The sequence below is a fragment of the Glycine soja genome, chromosome 8, assembly GCF_004193775.1.
Source record: "Glycine soja cultivar W05 chromosome 8, ASM419377v2, whole genome shotgun sequence".
NCBI classification, from domain to species: Eukaryota; Viridiplantae; Streptophyta; class Magnoliopsida; order Fabales; family Fabaceae; genus Glycine; species Glycine soja.
Window position 1 is genome coordinate 16,531,874 of NC_041009.1, and position 18,389 is coordinate 16,550,262.

An 18,389-nucleotide genomic window follows, 5' to 3' on the forward strand; every position below is an offset into this window, starting at 1 on the left:
TCAAACAAACAAATTTTATTTATTTTTAAGAAACATAATTCTTAAAATTTATGATTTTCGAGGGTAAAAAAAATATCTCAGATTAAAATGTTTTTCGTCATAATAAATATGAAAATGTTCGAAATTAGTTCATGCAAAATTTTACATCTTTAATGCAATCCTACCCCAAGTGTATTGGATAAAAGACTCTAAGAAGATTAGGCCAGAGACGTAGGAGAAGGTCATAAAGTTCTCATGAGCCTTAAGTTAAATTTTGGGTTTATAAGTTAAATATGAACTCACTTATCTTTGTATATATTATATTATTGTTTTATTATTTTTGAGTTTTGTATTTAGGACTTTATAGTGTAGGGAGGATACCCTAGTAATGTAGGATTTTTCAACTCTTATATCTTAGGACACCTAGACTAGTTTTTGTATTAGGGGTAATTTTGTAATTTCACATGTATTAAGTGTTTGGGAGAGAATTTTAATTGAATTGAGAGAAGCCTAATCCAATTGAATTTTGGACTATCGTAAGGGGAAGTGAGTATTTGCTTGTTACACCTTATTGTCATATCATATAGTCACACACCTTGTGTATAGTCACACACCTTGTGCATAGTCACACACTTTGTGCATGTCTTTCATGCTTTACATGTCTCATGATACCTCAGCACACACTTAGTGGAGAATCTTGAACTTGATTCATGATACCTCAGCACACACTTAGTGGAGAATCTTGAACTTGATTCTAGATTAGTGGACTGAACCATAGCTGAAATTCACTAAGACTTTGCGTGTGCATTTTTTGAACTTTGATTTTTGAGAAATTAAACTTCAAAGTTTAGACCTCATTCTCCCCCTTCTCTCTTTCAAAATTTCATTTCCCTCTCCGCCTCTCCCTCCACTCATCTTCTCCTGCATTCAAACTCTTATCCATGACTTTCTATGGTGGTGAACTTTTTCTTGACTCATCTTCATCTTCTGCTTAAAGTGGCGTCTTCAATCACCTTTCCTCCTTTTCCATTCCGTTGTCATTGATCTTCAAGAAGCAAAAGACTCTATTGATGAAAAATATCTAAGATCTACAAACTCTACATAAAGTTACATTAATCTTTCAACGATGATTTTATTACATTAATTATATGCATTACTAATATAATTATCACATTTTTTACATCAGGAAAATGTGATGTTTTATAATCAATGTAAAAAAATAACATATAAGTTTGGATGTCCAAACCTTACTCTTGGATCAAAAAGATACATTTCTATTTTGAGATAAAAAAAATACTAAATTTTTTACCCTTTCTTTTATCGCGTGCCTAGAAAACTTTCCATAATCTATGACAAAATCGTGAAGCTACAACAAAGTTTTCACGTAGCCTAAAGACCATTTCTCTATTTCACATACAATGGATAACAATAAATATGAATGGAAATTTGCAAAATCCGATAGTTGTATTTTACTTGACGCCTGAATTACAGTTGCAAAATCTCAACCATTAACTACATAGACAACAACATACCATGAAAATATAACATTACAGCGCTACACAACACTCATGCTAAAATCTAATTAAAAGCAACAACCAATTTGAATCCCTTCTTCATGTCCAAAATGTATTCTCATTTTATTATTTTGTTGTCAACATGGACATGTAGATTGTCATTATAGTGCCCCATCATGGCAAGAGAAATAAACTTTTTTGCAAAGGTAAGGAAACTATAAACTGTTTGATCTATTATGTAAAACCAGCAATTCCACACCGTAAATATCCTCCACAACAGCACAAGATAGAAAGTTTAAATCATTCTCCTTGAATCACGACCAGAGGTCATATGGTCCTACAAACACGAAACAGTGTGATCATGTCATTTCACCAAAAGCTAAACAAATTGTATCATCTCAATCAATTCTGCCCAAAGCACACTTTAAAAAAAAAAAAACTTGAATATGTTAATTGAATTACCTATCCCATGCACAGCATATGGATTAACCGAGGACTTGTGACATTGTAATAATCCAGTTTATTAAACCAATTTTTAACATTTTAACATGAACAGGAATATACTTCAGTCATCAACAAAAAGGCAAACCAGCCGGTTACTGGATGTTCAATATTAAATTTCTTGTTTCAAGCCTATGTTTACATGAATAGCCTGTAAAATACCAAATGAACTTTTTTTAAAGATATTCACATTTTAAATGATTTAAATACAAGTTGCTAAATTGAATACTAACAAATCTGTATTTCACAGAGCAGTAAATTCAAACCAGACCCTTAACAGAAATTAAACCAATGGAACGTACTTGTAAATTATTTATGCCTTACTTACCGAGATAAAGTCAAATGCTTTAGTTTCTTCTTTCCTTGAAGTGTTGATCATTGAGCTAGGAGTTTGAGTTTGAAAATTTGGTTGAAATATGTCTGGCAAAGGTGATCTTCCATTGGGTCCAGCCATTTGAGCAACACCATCATCTTGCATGTTGACATTACTAAGGTGTTGGAAATTAGCCATTGTTGCCAGGAATTGCTGTTGAGCTAAAAGGGTTCCCATGGCACTGTAATTGAGGGGCTGGGAAGAATAAGGTTGGTTCAACATGAAACCAGGCTGCATATTATAAGGCATAGGACCAGTAGGAAACATAGGATTTACATTAAACCCCATTGGCTGAGAGCTCAACATGCCGCCTGAAGTATTGTCAGGGATATGATTATTTAAACCTGAAAATAAAGATTCAGAATGTATGGAAGGAGACGTTCCCTTCTGCTTCGTACTTGAGGTATTTTCATCCATTGACAGACCGGCCATTAAATCACTAACAGGCTCCTTATGGTTTCCTTGTTCAGAATTGGAAGCAAAAATGTCAAAAAGTTGAGGTTCAGTTATATTCCCCTGCCTGTGACTCTTAAGATCGCCCTGTTTATCGCTACCAACAGTCATTCCAGAAAAGAGATCATCAGCATGTTCTTTGTTCTCACTTGTGTGAAATGATACATCAGCAAATGGATCACCATTTTTTGGTTCTTGACTAGCTCCAATAGAGCCACTAAAATCTCCAAATAGATCATCAACCAGAGGAGTTGATGATGTCAAATTTGCTATATTTTGATCACTTGTACCCTTTAGAGTGTCATCATTTCCATGGTAATCATTTGAATCACCAGTGTCTATCAAGTCAGGCAACTCAGCAACAGTAGCATTCTCAGTTTTCACAGCCTTCTCTGAATTTATCATAGAGCTGTTTGGCTGGCCTCCACCTAAAAGACCAAGAACCTGTCCATCAAGGGGCAAAGTGATAAATTAAATTACAATGGTTGCTCTAAAACTTATTAAGCTCACATTTACTAAGTGACAAGTGGTCTAAGCTATTACTATTAAAATATTTTAAAAAATTAAGATGGCACTTAGATATTTCATATTTGGTATAGAGTAATTAATTTCCTGTACAATTAACGAAGAGAAAGAAAGAACAGCACATTTACAAGGCTTTTTTGACTCAGAAGAAATTCCTTACTGCTTCAATAGGTAACCTCAAAATATTTAATTATCAAGGCTGTTTTGCAGAAGAAATTCCTTAATGCTTCCATAGGTAACCACAAAGTTTCAAACCTTAGTGCTCTCCAAATCCACAACAATAAAGGCATGCAATCAAATCTGCTTATAACATCAGCTTAGAAACCTTTGATGATATTATCCAAATTACCATCCTTTTCTTAGGGACAACAATAGCATGCACAGTTGACTTTAGCCTGTCAACTATTGAATTTTATATTACTACATAATTGCAAGCTCAGTACAAACTAGTTATCCATATTACCTAAGTTAACTCTAAATGACCAATTTTTCTTCTTCCTGGTTCCCTAGTTTTTTCATTACTGCAACTTGAGGTAACATATTCACACATAAAAAACGGATTGGAATAAGTGTAAAATGTAAAAATGATTGAGAAGATGGAATTTTCACATAATAACTATTCATTTAGATTGATAATGACAGTACCTTCACAGTCCTTTCCCTTAAAGAGGCTTGGGGAGATTCAGAACATCTCAGCACCACATCTTTATTTTCGGTGAAGTAAGAATCCACTGGTGAAAAATGATCATCGTCCTTCTTTCTAAGGATGGCCTCAAGGACACAAACAGCTTTCATGCGAACCTGAAAAAAATATTCTCACTAGAAGTTAAAAAAATAAATCATTGCAGCAAGACCTATTAAAATTAAAATGCATACAAAACCCATTTAAATGTAAAATGTTTTACCACCAGAAAAGGGTCATGTAAAGTCTCATCATATTGTGATCCAAAATACTTGAAAAAAAATTAATCTGCAAATTTTAAAGACTTATTTAAATGAACAAGTGCATGTTTGTATAGTTCACATGGTCTTTCATGTGTGAATTTATATTTTTGTAGAAACATCAACATAACAGACTTGCCTGCCAAATTGGAGATTGGAGCTTCAGCTCAAGGGCGTGAGATAAAGCCAGTGCATCCAACTTTGCAGCTTCTGTTAGGAAAACTTGAATGGCATCTCGAGTAGGTTGCAGGCGAACACCTCCTGATGTTACAATTGTCTCCAGCAACTTATCCTCTCTTGTCTTACTCTCTACATAACTTGCACCAGATTCCCCATTTGATGTTTCCACCTTAGTTAGTCTTGAATCCTGATTCCAAGGACCAGTAGATTGATTCTTCGATGCTCCAAAACTACTCTGAGTTTCATTACGATATGCAACTGGTTCATATCTGTCACCATGTTCTGTTTCATTGGTCAAAGACCTTCGAAGATTTGGACTCTTGTAGCTTCCAGGGTCATTCTTCATTAGCGAATGCCCCTGTGTCAAACTATTAAGTCCTTGCTTAATCGATGCGCTTCCAATACCAACAACCTCACTGATAAAGGATTTCTTATCTTCCAGTGGCGGTTCATAGTTTGTATTCCCAAACCCTTGTATCCGCCGATTTAGATCTTCAGCAGGCGCTGACTTATTATTATTATTGTCTTCTGAAAAGATGGCAGAGATAGTCTCATGAGCAGTGTCTCTCACAGCCTTATTTAGGGCATCACCTTTCAAAGGATCCAGCTGTCCCTTGTAATGAAACAACTGACGAACCGCCACTGAATGTCTCTGCATTTCCCTTCTGAACTCCACACCAGACTTCCCAACCGCATACTTTATCAATCTTAAAGCCTGCCATCATTAACAAAAGCATGTAGCACAGCATAAATAGCTTAGACAAATGATATATGAATCTGTGATGCAATTTCCAAACTGACACCAAAAACGATTATGATTCTTTCTCATATCCCCACCTGGAACTTTTCACCATATAATTGCAAAGCTAGTTCTAACTATTTCAGTTTTCAAATCCACTATCTCTTTAACGCCCTATGCCAACAGCTATTTCAAAAACTCTCCACACCCCATAACAATAATAATAATAAAAATAAAAACTTTGAATCACCCAGATCCAACTCATCCAATCTCATGCAGTTAACATTAACCAAAAACAAATGTTTTTTTTTTAAAGTACCTTCTGTTTAACAATTGGGCTTTTATGTTCCAAACGTTTTAAGACAAACTCGGAAACCTCCTTCACAATACTAACATGCGAAGAACGCAAAAGTTCGCAGATTTCCTCCAATTTGTAAACGGGTGCGACTTTATCTTCATCGGACGTAGCTGAATCGATCAATCGCGACCGCCAGTACGATTCAACCGCTCTCCGACTTGATTCCATTTTTCCCCCAAATCACAACAATCCCAAACCTACCCACTAAGATTTTAAATGCATCAACTTTATTGAAACCCGAAATGAATGCTAATTGTCTGAATCTCAAACCCACGGATCGATCGGGAATGAAAACCCAGATGGAAAAGCCAAACAGGGATTTGAAAAGTCGCAAAATTTTGAGGGGAATTGAACGGAAATCAAATCCCCGAGACGCAGTTTTGAGATTTGGGAAGGAATCGAAGACGAAGACAGAGGAAGAAAAGACAATTTGTGGCAGCAAATATAACTTCGTTGTTGCGAAAATAAACTCGTAGAATGAAGTTTCACTGTATTTTCTTCCTCTTCTCCAAACTGAAAAAACAAAAACAAAAAAATCAATTATAAATTATAAATTTTTAATAATTAGTAAAGAGTCGTGAATTGATAAATAAAAGAATAAAAAAAATTCCTACGTAATCTGATAATAATAATAATAATAATAATAATAATAATAATAATAATAATAATAATAATGTTATCTGGAGTGGTTATAAAACTGACTAATTTTAATCAAATAGTATTTTACTTTTAATCTAATTTCACGTATAATTGTATGGTGTTATATTTATACGTGGGAAAAAAAATCCAGATGTACAAAAATATTACGTGAGGTTTTTTTTTAATTTTTTTTATTGTAGTAGAGTAATATTATTTTTGACAAAGACAAAACCAATTCTATTAATTTGTGATGGTCGGTTGAAATTTTGAAAACTCATTTGAATGTTTAAAAAGATTAGGTAAATCCGTAAATATATGGATTAAAAATCTATCACATTTTTCATAGAGACATTTCAAAATATTTTGAGAGACCCAAAGCTAATTTTATATGTTAAAAATTATAAATCTTGATGGGAATGATAAAAAAAAATGGCATGATCAAATATAATCTAATGGACGAGTGAATTAAATTATTTAATTTTAGGGTCTCTTAGGACATTGATTAAGGAAAAAAAATTAAGAATATAATAGAAGATAGTAAAAAATTATAAAAAACACAATTTTATATATTTTAATTATTTTTTTCCTTCTAGGGCTCGTTTGTTAGTTAAGATAATAAAAGACAAAAGAACAACTCATCCTATCTCATGCCATCAACATATAATTTATTATTTGGTGCGCCAATAAAATATGGTGTATTGATTATCAAAATAGTGATTATCAAATGAGTCTTAATTTCTTAAAACCAATGTCCCAAAAATATTCATGTTTACACTGGAATCCTATCACTAACTCCAAGTATCTTTCAACCTAGGCGTCTGCTTGTGTTTGCGTTTGTTTCAACCAAAAAGAATATTAAATAATTGTAACTTTAGTTTTTAAATGTTATGTGTCCTCGTTTTTTGTGTGTCTCCCAGGGAACCGTTGTGTTAAGCCAAGAGGCCACAAAGACAGAAAAGTTGGTAGGAGTAGGAGACAATTTGATTAGGGTAGAAAAGAACACTCAATTCGTTTTGCTATGAGATCACTTCTTCTGACTTTAAATATAAACAAAAAATACTTCTATTTAAATATAAGTAAATTTTAATTAATTTGTTTATTTAATAAGTTCATACGGAAAGTATCTTTCATTTAATAGGAGTTTTAATTTCAATGAATGACTTTCTTTTATTGATATCAAATTTCAATATTTAAAAAAAACTTATTTTTTTAATTAAGATGGATACAATTTATTTCTTAGTTAGCGTTAAGCATTATTTTCTGCTTATATTCAAATTTGGAGGGAGTAATTTAGACGTTCTTTTTTACTCCTTAAACAGTAATGAATTTAGTTCCTTTAAATTTCTATTTTCTTAATTTAATTTTAGTTCTTCTAAGTTTTTTTTATTCTATGTAAGTTTGAATTTCTTTTAATTTTGGTTTTAGTAAACTTGTTTGTTCGATTGTAGTTCATGTTTGTGCTTTTTTAATTTTAATTTCTTTAAAATTTTAAATTTTTCATGTGTTGCTCCTCTAAGTAAGTTTGAGTTTTAGGGATTAAAATTAAAAAACTATAAACTTATATGAACTAAAAATAAAAAAATACATTAACTAAAATAGAAAAAGCAAACTTACAAAAACTAAATATATAAAAACGAACCTGTTATAGACTAAAATTTAAAAAATTAAACTTATTGAACTAAATTCGTATTTAAGCCCAATTGTGAGGCCCAAACTTACTAGCCCCTCTACTTTTATTCACCAAACCAGGGTAGCCCAGAAGAGCACCTTGGACCAAACAGCGAAATCATTGTTTTCTAAAGCAAGGAAATTTCTAGGGAGATTCCTACATCCATTGTAACTCTTTTTTTAAATTTATCGAAAAATTATAAAACTATTTTTAATTTTGTTTTTTATTTAATAAGTCTCACTCTCACGTGTTTTTTTTTCCAATAAGTTTTAATTTATATCAGAGAGTATATTACTACTACTCGTTCTAATGAAATCTTGCGGCAATTTTCCATGTCAAATAGCATGACTTTGGACGAGAAAGTGATACTTTGTAACACATGGGACATCAAAATTGTTCTCCTTGAAGTTGAAAGGCAGAGATACAGATACCTATATCATTTTGATTTTGACGTGGCTCCAAATTCAGATCTATCTGGCAATAGAGATTGCCATGCAGGGAGTGAGTTTATCTGAAACTGGGATTGGAAATTTCAATTTGCCATAAAAAAATAGGTTACGCTGTACGTTCTACTAAATTGGGTTCTGACGTACGTACAAATAAGAGAATTAGAAATTTAAAAATTGCTCCATGTCCTAAGCTACATGCCTATATTAAAGTGTCTTATTCTGCAGCCTAGTGGCTTTATTTTATCTAACAATAGTTGGCAGATAAGGATTAATTCCAATTCAATTGTAAATTATAACCTGCAATTTAGACAAAACATGAGCGGCTGCAATGGCATCACAGAAGTACATGAGGTAAATCGACCATTTTAGAGATATTTCTCATTCTAATTATCTTTTTTTTTCATCCACAAAACTCAAATTTAAAACATTAATTTCTAAGGAAATTAAACTCAGTATCATTAAAACCAACGACTTATTGTTACACACAAAATCACTTTGATTAGCATCTTGGTGTGTGCCTAAACATTCACTTAAACTTTTCTTAATAGAATGTATTGAAAGGATATTCTTTTCCAATTCATGGATCCCCTAGGGGAGATCTCTTGTATACTTATCACTTTAATAGTAAAGTCTGTAAATCCTTCTAGAGTTTATTATAACAAAAAATTACTTTGAATAGCTGGTTCCGGTTTGCCTTATCTAATGAAACTTCTTTAGAAAATTTCAGTATTTCAGAGAACGGTTTCTCCAACTGAGTCAACTGTGCTTTAAAATGACACTTTAAATTCTGTTGAAAACAAAGCCATTGGACTAGTGATGAGTCATGTCTTGGATAGTCTTTTGCATCATAGGTTCAAACCATGGTCCAAGGGCATTCACTACTAACCACTTCACCTTCAAGTTTCAACTTTTGGCCAATACCAAAGGACAAAAGAGTTACCTGTAGATATCCAAAAGTGACTTTTCTTTTTTCCCTCCTTGATAACATCAAATCAAATAATTAACAATGGGTTTGTTGGTGTGTATAAACTTGTGATCACATAATCATAATTGACCAAACATTTTTGTTTGAGAAAGGAAAAAACATCTAACAGAAGCGCCAAAAAAGTCCAATAGATTTCTTTGCTCAGCACTAATTGGCCGACCAACTTATCCATAACATAGACCTAAACAACCAATATGTGACACATTAATTGCTTAAAATTTTAAACACCAAGGAATTTATAGTCACTCATTTTCAAATTCCACAACCTCTTTGCCATTTTTTTAGAGCATGGCCGGTGCTATTTATGGCCCAAAGCCATTCATGTTCTCTCCACTCCAACTTTTCTTTTATGATTATTTCCTTCACATTCTACCCCACCACCAAACATCACCTCTACCATTCTTCCTTGCTCACATGGAGGAATCATTCATTAGCTTCCGGACACTTCTAATAAAGCACACCAATGACAGCTAAGCTTGCCACTAAAAGACTTGATTGGACATACATGGATATGTCGCACATAATAACAGTATTCAATTTTATCATGCAAGCAAACATACACTAAAATAATGATTATAAGTGTATCAAGGGGTCTAACTATTTGTTAAGCAGGATGCTTGTAAATTCTCATTAATATTATCTTCCATTTCTATGGATAATTTTTTTATTTATAATAACAGAAATCAATTATTTAAATAAAGAGTAAAATATATTTTAAATTCCTCAAAATTTAGTTAAAATTAGTTTTAATACCAACATTTATTAAATGATGATGATTTTCATATTTTTGAAATGTGGTAAATTGGTCCTGATGACCCTATACTTTATTTTGACTTGATATCAGGGATGAAATACACCATATTTAAGCAAAGATGAAAATCATGGCCTTTAAAATATAGGGATCAAAACCTATTTTAACTTATCTAATAAAACACATACATTTTATTCTTAAATAAACCTTAATACAGCATTTGACAACTTCAGCTGCATATATATATAACCCACCAGAGAAGCCTTTTGTACTACCTTTCTTATTTGGAACATTTCCTTATCTATATTCACCTCCATCTTAAAACAGTTCCCCTAGAAACTTCGATCTGAAGATGGGTGGCATTGCATTTGGACGCTTTGATGATTCTTTCAGTTTAACCTCAATCAAGGCCTATATTGCTGAGTTCCATTCAACCTTGCTCTTTGTTTTTGCCGGTGTTGGTTCAGCCATAGCCTATGGTTAGTTTTATCTGCTTCACAACAAAATTGAACCTAAGATCTTAGTTACATTCAAGTAGCTGAAGGGTGTTTCACCATGATTTAAGATAAAATAACCCTTAAAATAAACGAAAAATGATGAAACAAAGTTTTCTTTTTGGTTTGTAATTAGTTATAAGACATTTTTATTTTGAATTGTCACCATGTAGAAGTTTACAAAAACTATGAAATCATCGTGCTTTTTTAGTTTCAACATGTTTGACTTTTCTTTCTCTTTATTTGCAGGTAAGTTGACATCAGATGCAGCACTTGATCCTGCTGGGTTACTGGCAGTTGCTATTTGCCACGGTTTTGCACTCTTTGTTGCAGTTTCTGTCGGTGCCAACATCTCTGGTGGCCATGTCAACCCTGCTGTGACTTTTGGATTGGCTCTTGGTGGCCACATCACCATCCTCACTGGCTTCTTCTACTGGATTGCACAGCTTCTTGGCTCCATCGTGGCATGTTTTCTTCTCAACTATGTCACAGGAGGCTTGGTAAGTTTAAATTGGACGCATCTATATGGCTCAAAATCACTTGTGGAATCAGCATTTGGCAAATCTTTTCCTTGCATTAGAATCTTCATTCATAAGCCAATGACATATTTACATCTCTTTTTCTATCTAACATTCTATATAGGGGACCAAAGGTATAATTCCAATTATGGTATCCATTTAGTGTTTTAGTATATACAACAATAACAAACAAGTTTTTTTTTTCTCCCAAGCATTCAGCTCGGTTAAAGACCAAATTTTCAAAGATATTATTTATCATGACACGCCTCTTAACAACTTCTCCCAATGTCCTTCTTGGTCTCTCTCTCTCTCCCTTTTGATATGACTAAAAATCATGCAATATAATCTCTTTATTAGTGTTTCCAACGACCTTCTTTATACTTGTCCAAATTATCTTAATCAATTTTCTTTCTTATGTAACCAGTACTCTTATCCTTTTCTCGCGCTGTTTTTTTAAACAGCAGCATGATGTTCAGTTCATTTTTGGTAAAAATAATAAACTGAAATGCTGTTATTATTTGTTTTGTCAGCCAACTCCAATCCACAGTGTGGCTTCAGGGGTTGGAGCAGTTGAAGGAGTTGTGACCGAGATCATCATCACATTTGGTTTGGTGTACACAGTGTATGCCACAGCAGCAGACCCTAAGAAGGGCTCATTGGGAATCATTGCACCAATTGCCATTGGTTTCATTGTTGGTGCCAACATCTTGGCAGCAGGGCCATTCTCCGGCGGCTCGATGAACCCAGCACGCTCCTTCGGGCCTGCAGTTGTTAGTGGTGACTTCCATGACAACTGGATCTACTGGGTTGGACCTCTCATTGGTGGTGGTTTGGCTGGCCTTATCTATGGCAATGTCTTCATTCGCTCTGACCATGCACCTCTTTCCAGTGAATTTTGATTTGGTTCAAGTCATGGCATGTGTAATTCATGTTTCTTGATGATAAAAGGAGGAAAAAGCAGTTCTTGTTTTTCTTTCTTTTTCTATCTATCTCCTTTTTTTTCTTCTTCTTTTAATTTATTTGTAAAGTGTGCTACTACTGTTTAATTTGGTGAGAATTCAAGAGGATGGTGGTGGGCACAAGTGCTTTATTATCTCTAAAGGTTTACTTTTTTGGCTTTCCTTTTAATTTGGATGCCGTGCACGAGGACTATAGTACCACTGGCGTTTACACTATGCAGAAGTTCACACTTCCTTACCTTAATTACAACACTGAAAATTAATGCATAGATCAAGAAAATCAAAGCAGATTCAAAGAAAAAAGCATGTATATCTTATTCTTTTGAAAATCTCCTTAGGAATATTGGTTTAGTGAATGGAAAAGTGTAACAGTCTTTATTGCGTTGATAAAAAAACACAGGGAAAAGGCCAATAGTTAGTTGTTCAATACCAGATGGGAATTAATGCATAGATGAAGAAAATTAAAGCAGATTCAACGAAAAACCTATAACTTCGATCTTGCTCTTTTGAAATTGTCCATGGGAATAATGGTTTTAGTGACTAAGTGTAATGGAAGATGCTTAGTCTTTAATTTACTGTGTTGATAAAAACAGGGAAAATGCCAATATAATTAGCTGTTCAATGCCAGATGGAATATCCAAAGTGGCATGAGACTCTCACTGTCTATTAGTGCTTTGGGAATTGATAGCAACAAAGTGTGTGTTTGAGTGCTTTTTTTTTTAAAAAAAGTCATTTTAGAATTTTTGTCAATTTTTTTTAGAGAACTTTGAAAAAATAAGCAATTATTGCTTAGAAATAATATCTAATTATATATTAAACATGCACTAAGAAATACTGTGTTGCTTGATGCAAAGTGTAAACACAAGACTTTATGTTTGCCCAAATGTGTAAAAGGTGTGGTGAGGCTCAGCAAGTGAGCATTATTAATCTTCAAATGTAAGCTTCCAATGAATACAAGCCATGGAAAACCATTACAGAGTCACGTCCTTTAAGATTATGATGAAGAAGAGGGAGAACAAGATTCTATTTAATCTGCTGTGCTCACATGGTTTGTACTTAAAATATTTTTATCAGTAAAAATTAAACATGGTATCAATTATTAGAAAAGTTACAATATAAAGTGTTATAAGCATTCCATGGTTACTGTTTTGAAGCATGGCTAATGTACCAAATTAGGGCACTTCTATGAACTAAATATTTAAATGAAGTTGTTTTAAAATATATTATTGGCACCAAACAATTTTAGTTGTTGACCAAATTAACTCGGCAGTCTGACCAATGAGTTCCATATTATGCGAGTTCCAATCTTAATTTATTTTCTAAAAAATGTTCCTACCTAACATGAAACTGGTTAGTCAATTTATAGCGAGTTGATGTCAACGATTAAAATAGTCTAATCCCAACAATATGTTTTAAAACAACTTCATTTTAGTGTTTAGTTTGTAATATATATATCCTAGTTTGTTTAATGAGCGTTAGGAATATCACTCAATGTTTACTTTGACCTAAAAATGGTTCATGCAATATTTGTATTTTAATTTAAAGAATGATCAATCTATCCTAATACCGTCTTTCACACTACAAAGTAGAAATATGCTAGTTTGTTTTAGATGTATAACATTGTCAAGAATACAACTAGGTCACAAAAAAATCTTTGTTTTGGACAATTATTGGCCCAAAATTACTAGGCTCAAAACTTGAATTCTCTTTCTCACTCAAGGACTTTCTTAGCACTACATAGGGGCTTGTGATAACACGAATCAAGGGATTCAAGAGTAAGGCACCTTTCACACACCATCACACGGGAAGTAGATCCCTACCTTAATGAGAGCCTTATTTATAAGTCTAACAAGTTGAAAATGCTAGTCAAAGTAGAAACTGTTTAGCACTTCAGCATATATTTTAACAAATGCATATTAAGAAATCAATAAAGAAATTCCTTCAAAAAAAAGGAATCAATAAAGAATTGTCAAAAGGGTAAAAAAAAAAAACAAGAAAGCAATTCTTTTATGCAGCGACACGAATCCAAAAAGGGTGCACCACATAAGTAAATAGCAAGATATTTGATATTCTGCACATTCACAAAGAAACTGAGACTTATCAGTGTCTGAAGGCACAAAAATTCAAACGCTACATTACGCACGTTTCGTTTTATTTCTTACAGAACCATGAACTCAAATTCTCCTCTCTTTTTTCTTATTTTATTTTTTTATTAAGCTCAAATTCTCCTCTCTTTTTTCTTATTTTATTTTTTTATTAAGCTCAAATTCTCCTCTAAACCTTCTTTATATGCTTCAGTGAATGACCCAGTGGTGGAGCAGAATCTTCTGTACTAGTATTGGCTCCTAAATTTTTCCATACCCCTTGGAGCTGCAAGAAAATTAATAACATATTCTTAGTTAATCTTCCATTTAATCTATTAAAAAAATTAATCTTCCATTTAAAATATAAAAAGAAAAGTATCATATTCAATATATTGACGACTTTTCACCTAAGCATGTAAAAGCGAGTTTAAAATTTATGAGTAACACATACCTAGCCCGATTGCCTCAGAGCCTTTCATTATCCTTAGTTTCTTACATGACTCAGTGAACATTCTGTAGTGACAAGTTATCATAGCATCAGGCAAGGAACAACATTAAGATAAAAATGATTACAGTTGTAATGAGAAGATTCAATGAGATTTAAAAGTCGCAATCAGAAATCACAAGCTTGTCTTGACATATTAGAAGTTTATACACATGATAAAAACATTCTGAAGAATTGCTTATGATTAATAGCATGTTTTCGTTATATTTCTTTTAATAAAAAGAGATTTTAAGTGAATTAGTAATTAGTGAGGATAGAAGTAAAAAGAAAAAAAGAAAAAGGAAAAAAGCCAGTAATATGTAAGTTATAAGCTAGTTGAAGTAATAAGCCAAAAATTACATAAATAAAATAGCATAATGTATATCTAATAAATTTATTTTGATTAAAATAACTAGTCAAACTAACTTATACTAGAGTGTTGTGTTAAACACAATTGGAAAAAATTGTTGACGGTAATTATTATTTAAATACGTTTATGATTTATATTATTATCAAAAATTATAATCTTAATAGAAGGAAAAAAAAAAAACACCTTAATGGTTTTAAAGCTATTGAAAGCAAAGAAAAAATTGAAGAAAAAAAAAAGAAGTGAAGTTGACCGGTTCAAACACCAAGTATTGTGGTAAAAAAAGATGACATATATGTATATATATTGATCAGTGAAGATTTAAAAACAAAAATGAAAAGAGAACTTACTTCCAAGGGACATCACCCACAAGCATCCAGTCTCCTTCCTTATCTTCATATGTAAGAACATATTCAGAGCCATCAACAAGATCCCTGAATGCACTCTCACTTAATCCATCTTTCCCAGGAAGTGCACGAGAATTGCATTGACCTGATTTCAGGATATTGAGTTGTTTTTATAAATACAATAGTACTAGCTTAATTTATTCATTTTTTATATATAATTTTAGTAGCTTAAAGTAGCTAGTTTGATAATCAATTCAGTTATTGATACTTAAAATCATAATTGGTAATTACTAATTAATTAGGTGTGCAATTCACAATTAGACCACAGAGACTATTATTCAGTTCCATATCATGTTGTTACAACATTGGTTAACACATTAATGAAGGAGATAGAGAGCGAGTACCATACCAATGGTAAAGCAGCTGAACATTTTCTCAAGAGCTGAAGAAAGTTCAATATAGTTGCTGTAGGTTTTCAGATCAACCTTTCTGAGATATGGAGCACCATCCATGCTGACCTTAACGTAAAGACAACCTACTCCTGATTTCTCCTCAGCTTCGTTGTCACATTTTGCCAAATTATAAGCCATCATCGTGTTCTTTCGAAAAGATCGAATTGGTGGCCATCCCACAACTTGTGCTCTGCCACAAAAAGTTTGATATATATGTCACCCCCATATAGAAAACTCTATCATGCAAGTATCAATAATCAAACAGTAAAAAAGATCCATAAATTAAATTCAATAGCCAATACATCTAGCTGAAAATAGGATAAAAAAATCAGTAAAAATTGAACAAAAAATAATAAAAATACAGTAGACCAATACGTCAACGAATGTTTTAACAAGGTCTTACTAAAAGAAAACAGTTTCATACACCTTAGTTTTAATAAGCTTTAACAAAACCATGAACTGATTACCAACCTTCCGCATACAGCCTTCACTATTTTGGTTTTGGAAGACTAAAAAATAAGATTATGTTTAGATAAACTTTTATATAAGCACTCACAAGAGACAAAAATAATAAAAAATAAAATAAATTGAATTTTTGTCATACAGGTTAAAATCAATTCATGCACTTCAATTTTTGGACATATAAACTAGAGAACTTTTATAAAAAATCAAGTGGATAAGTTAATCTAAATTTATAGGAGAAGCTCAAATGCTTAATTCATTTTACGGTCTTATTTTTTTTTTTTTTTCCCTATAAATGTTTACGTTGTGGAGCAGTTTATTCAAACAGGGTTCAAAACATAGGCATATGAAGAAAACTTACTTTGGAGCAGGAGCAGGAGCATGTTCATTTGTTGCAGCAACTTGAGCTGGTTTCTCATAGTGAGGAACCATTCCAACCTCTTTGTTGCATCCTCCAGAGATATTAGAACCACTTTCCAAATCAGCTTCAGTTGCTGCATCACTCGCCGAGAAAATCCATTTCCCAGAAGAGGAAGAAGAAGAGCTAATGGCATCAGGGAAGCCCCTCTTGAGGTTCTTGTTGGAAGGAGTTGAAGAAGCAGAAGAATAGCCATTATTCTTCTTCTGCAAATCCTTGCCAAAAAGAGAGACCCCTGATTTGTTGTTGTTCTCAGGAGAATCACAACCTGGCAGGCCAAGCCTCAGCTCTGTCTCCTTGAAGTTCAGAGATGAAGTAGTGTTCTCATCCTCAGAAGAAAGATTGGAGGAAACTGAAGAGGATATCTTATCACAGCTTTTCTCCATGGATGGAGCCTCTGATAAGCCTATGTAATCATGTTCCAAGGGTGTAGTCATCAAAATTCAACAGTGAAAGGTTCCAATTTTTTGAAACAGAAAAATATTTAAACAAGTGACTCAAGTGAGTATGCGTATGTATATATATATATATATATAGAACTTGTAAGAACATAACAAACAAAACAAGTCAGAAAGTAGAGTTTATACTGCAGTTATCGCATGGTATGGTACGAATTTGCCGGGAGCTTTTTTTTTTTTATTCCCTTACGAATCTTCTTGGCCTTTATATATGAATCAAATTTCCTCTTTCCACAGGCATATTTTTTCTCCAGTACTTATCATAATTTGATAATATGATATTAATTGATGCGCATGTTGAAGCAATGTTATTAAGATCATAATCATTATTATTTAATTAATAATGACAACTATAACTACATTTGATTCTTTAAAATTCATCTCCCTCCCTTACTTTAATAGATTTAAATCCTTCTTTAAGTGAGATGTTAGGAACATAATTAAGAGAAAAAAATCCATTAAAGACATTCCAAGTAAGTGAGTATTCTACAACAAAAACATGGTTAAAAAAGAAGAATTTCTTAATTTATAGTAGTTATATGCAGTCCGGGCGCAAGTTAGACGGACAACGTACCATGCATATCAAGACATTCCAATTTGCAAATTAAAGCATTAAGAATAGAATAAATAATAACTCTGTATGAGTCCAGACACAACACAGATGAAAGGGATTCAACAGAGGTGAATCTTCTTTCTTTAGTTGAATATGAAGTGAGTCCCAAACTGGCAGACAATCCTCCCTATCTTAGTATATATGTGCCGTTTAGATATTTTTTTTTCTTTTTCTCTTGTTTTCTGCAAACAATGTGAAACAAACCATAGATAATGCCATAATGGTTGCGAATATAAGACATGAAACACATTAATTCTCGGAGTTAAGAACCACAAATATTGTGTGCCCTAGAAATATCTGCTTGGAAATTCGTAATGTGAAATTATATGTCTTGAGTTATACAGTTTTATATACCTTATGGATTAGTGTTATAATATGTATCAATTGGTTATTGGTATTATCCTATAAGCATATCCAAAGAAAATCACGGGAAAAATGTGTTGAGCTCTTGTAATGTGTAACAAGGATTATAAAACCGCATAAAAAATTGGACAACTTGAAAAATGGGGAGTTGTCCAAGTAATTACTAATCCGCACAGCTCAAAATTAATTATAAACCATGCTTGCTATCTAAACTTTTCACCATTAGGCTGATGTTAATAATTCTTATCAACCGATCTCTCTAAATTCACGAGACATCAACCAATTGTTTTTAACAATTTAATTATTAATTTAG

At 32.7% G+C, this 18,389-nt stretch overlaps 3 protein-coding genes across 5 annotated transcripts; 1 reads left to right on the top strand and 2 right to left on the bottom strand.

Annotated features, from left to right (window-relative positions):
• Positions 1–1,408: 1,408 nt before the first annotated feature.
• LOC114422385 (protein MODIFIED TRANSPORT TO THE VACUOLE 1-like) lies at positions 1,409–6,073 on the bottom strand. The gene is made up of 5 exons (XM_028388709.1): positions 5,526–6,073; positions 4,427–5,182; positions 3,991–4,146; positions 2,323–3,264; positions 1,409–1,830 (listed from the first exon to the last, which is right to left on the bottom strand). Exons 1-5 carry the CDS (start codon positions 5,730–5,732, stop codon positions 1,789–1,791), a joined length of 2,103 nt encoding a protein of 700 aa, XP_028244510.1. The 5' UTR covers positions 5,733–6,073; the 3' UTR covers positions 1,409–1,788.
• A 4,243-nt stretch (positions 6,074–10,316) lies between these two features.
• LOC114422386 (aquaporin TIP2-1-like) lies at positions 10,317–12,197 on the top strand. Its single transcript, XM_028388710.1, has 3 exons — positions 10,317–10,536; positions 10,801–11,051; positions 11,600–12,197. Exons 1-3 carry the CDS (start codon positions 10,410–10,412, stop codon positions 11,966–11,968), a joined length of 747 nt encoding a protein of 248 aa, XP_028244511.1. The 5' UTR covers positions 10,317–10,409; the 3' UTR covers positions 11,969–12,197.
• Positions 12,198–14,030: 1,833 nt separating this feature from the next.
• Positions 14,031–17,696, bottom strand: LOC114422779 (auxin-responsive protein IAA27-like). 3 transcript variants are annotated; one of them, XM_028389306.1, is made up of 6 exons: positions 17,675–17,696; positions 16,586–17,048; positions 15,720–15,952; positions 15,314–15,455; positions 14,564–14,625; positions 14,077–14,398 (listed from the first exon to the last, which is right to left on the bottom strand). In XM_028389306.1, exons 1-6 carry the CDS (start codon positions 17,679–17,681, stop codon positions 14,361–14,363), a joined length of 945 nt encoding a protein of 314 aa, XP_028245107.1. In that variant the 5' UTR covers positions 17,682–17,696; the 3' UTR covers positions 14,077–14,360. The 3 variants fall into 3 exon arrangements, with proteins under 3 accessions (XP_028245106.1, XP_028245107.1, XP_028245108.1); XM_028389307.1 differs by lacking the exon at positions 17,675–17,696 and adding an exon at positions 17,230–17,318; XM_028389305.1 differs by lacking the exon at positions 17,675–17,696 and having other exon boundaries at positions 14,031–14,398; positions 16,586–17,160.
• Positions 17,697–18,389: the final 693 nt, after the last annotated feature.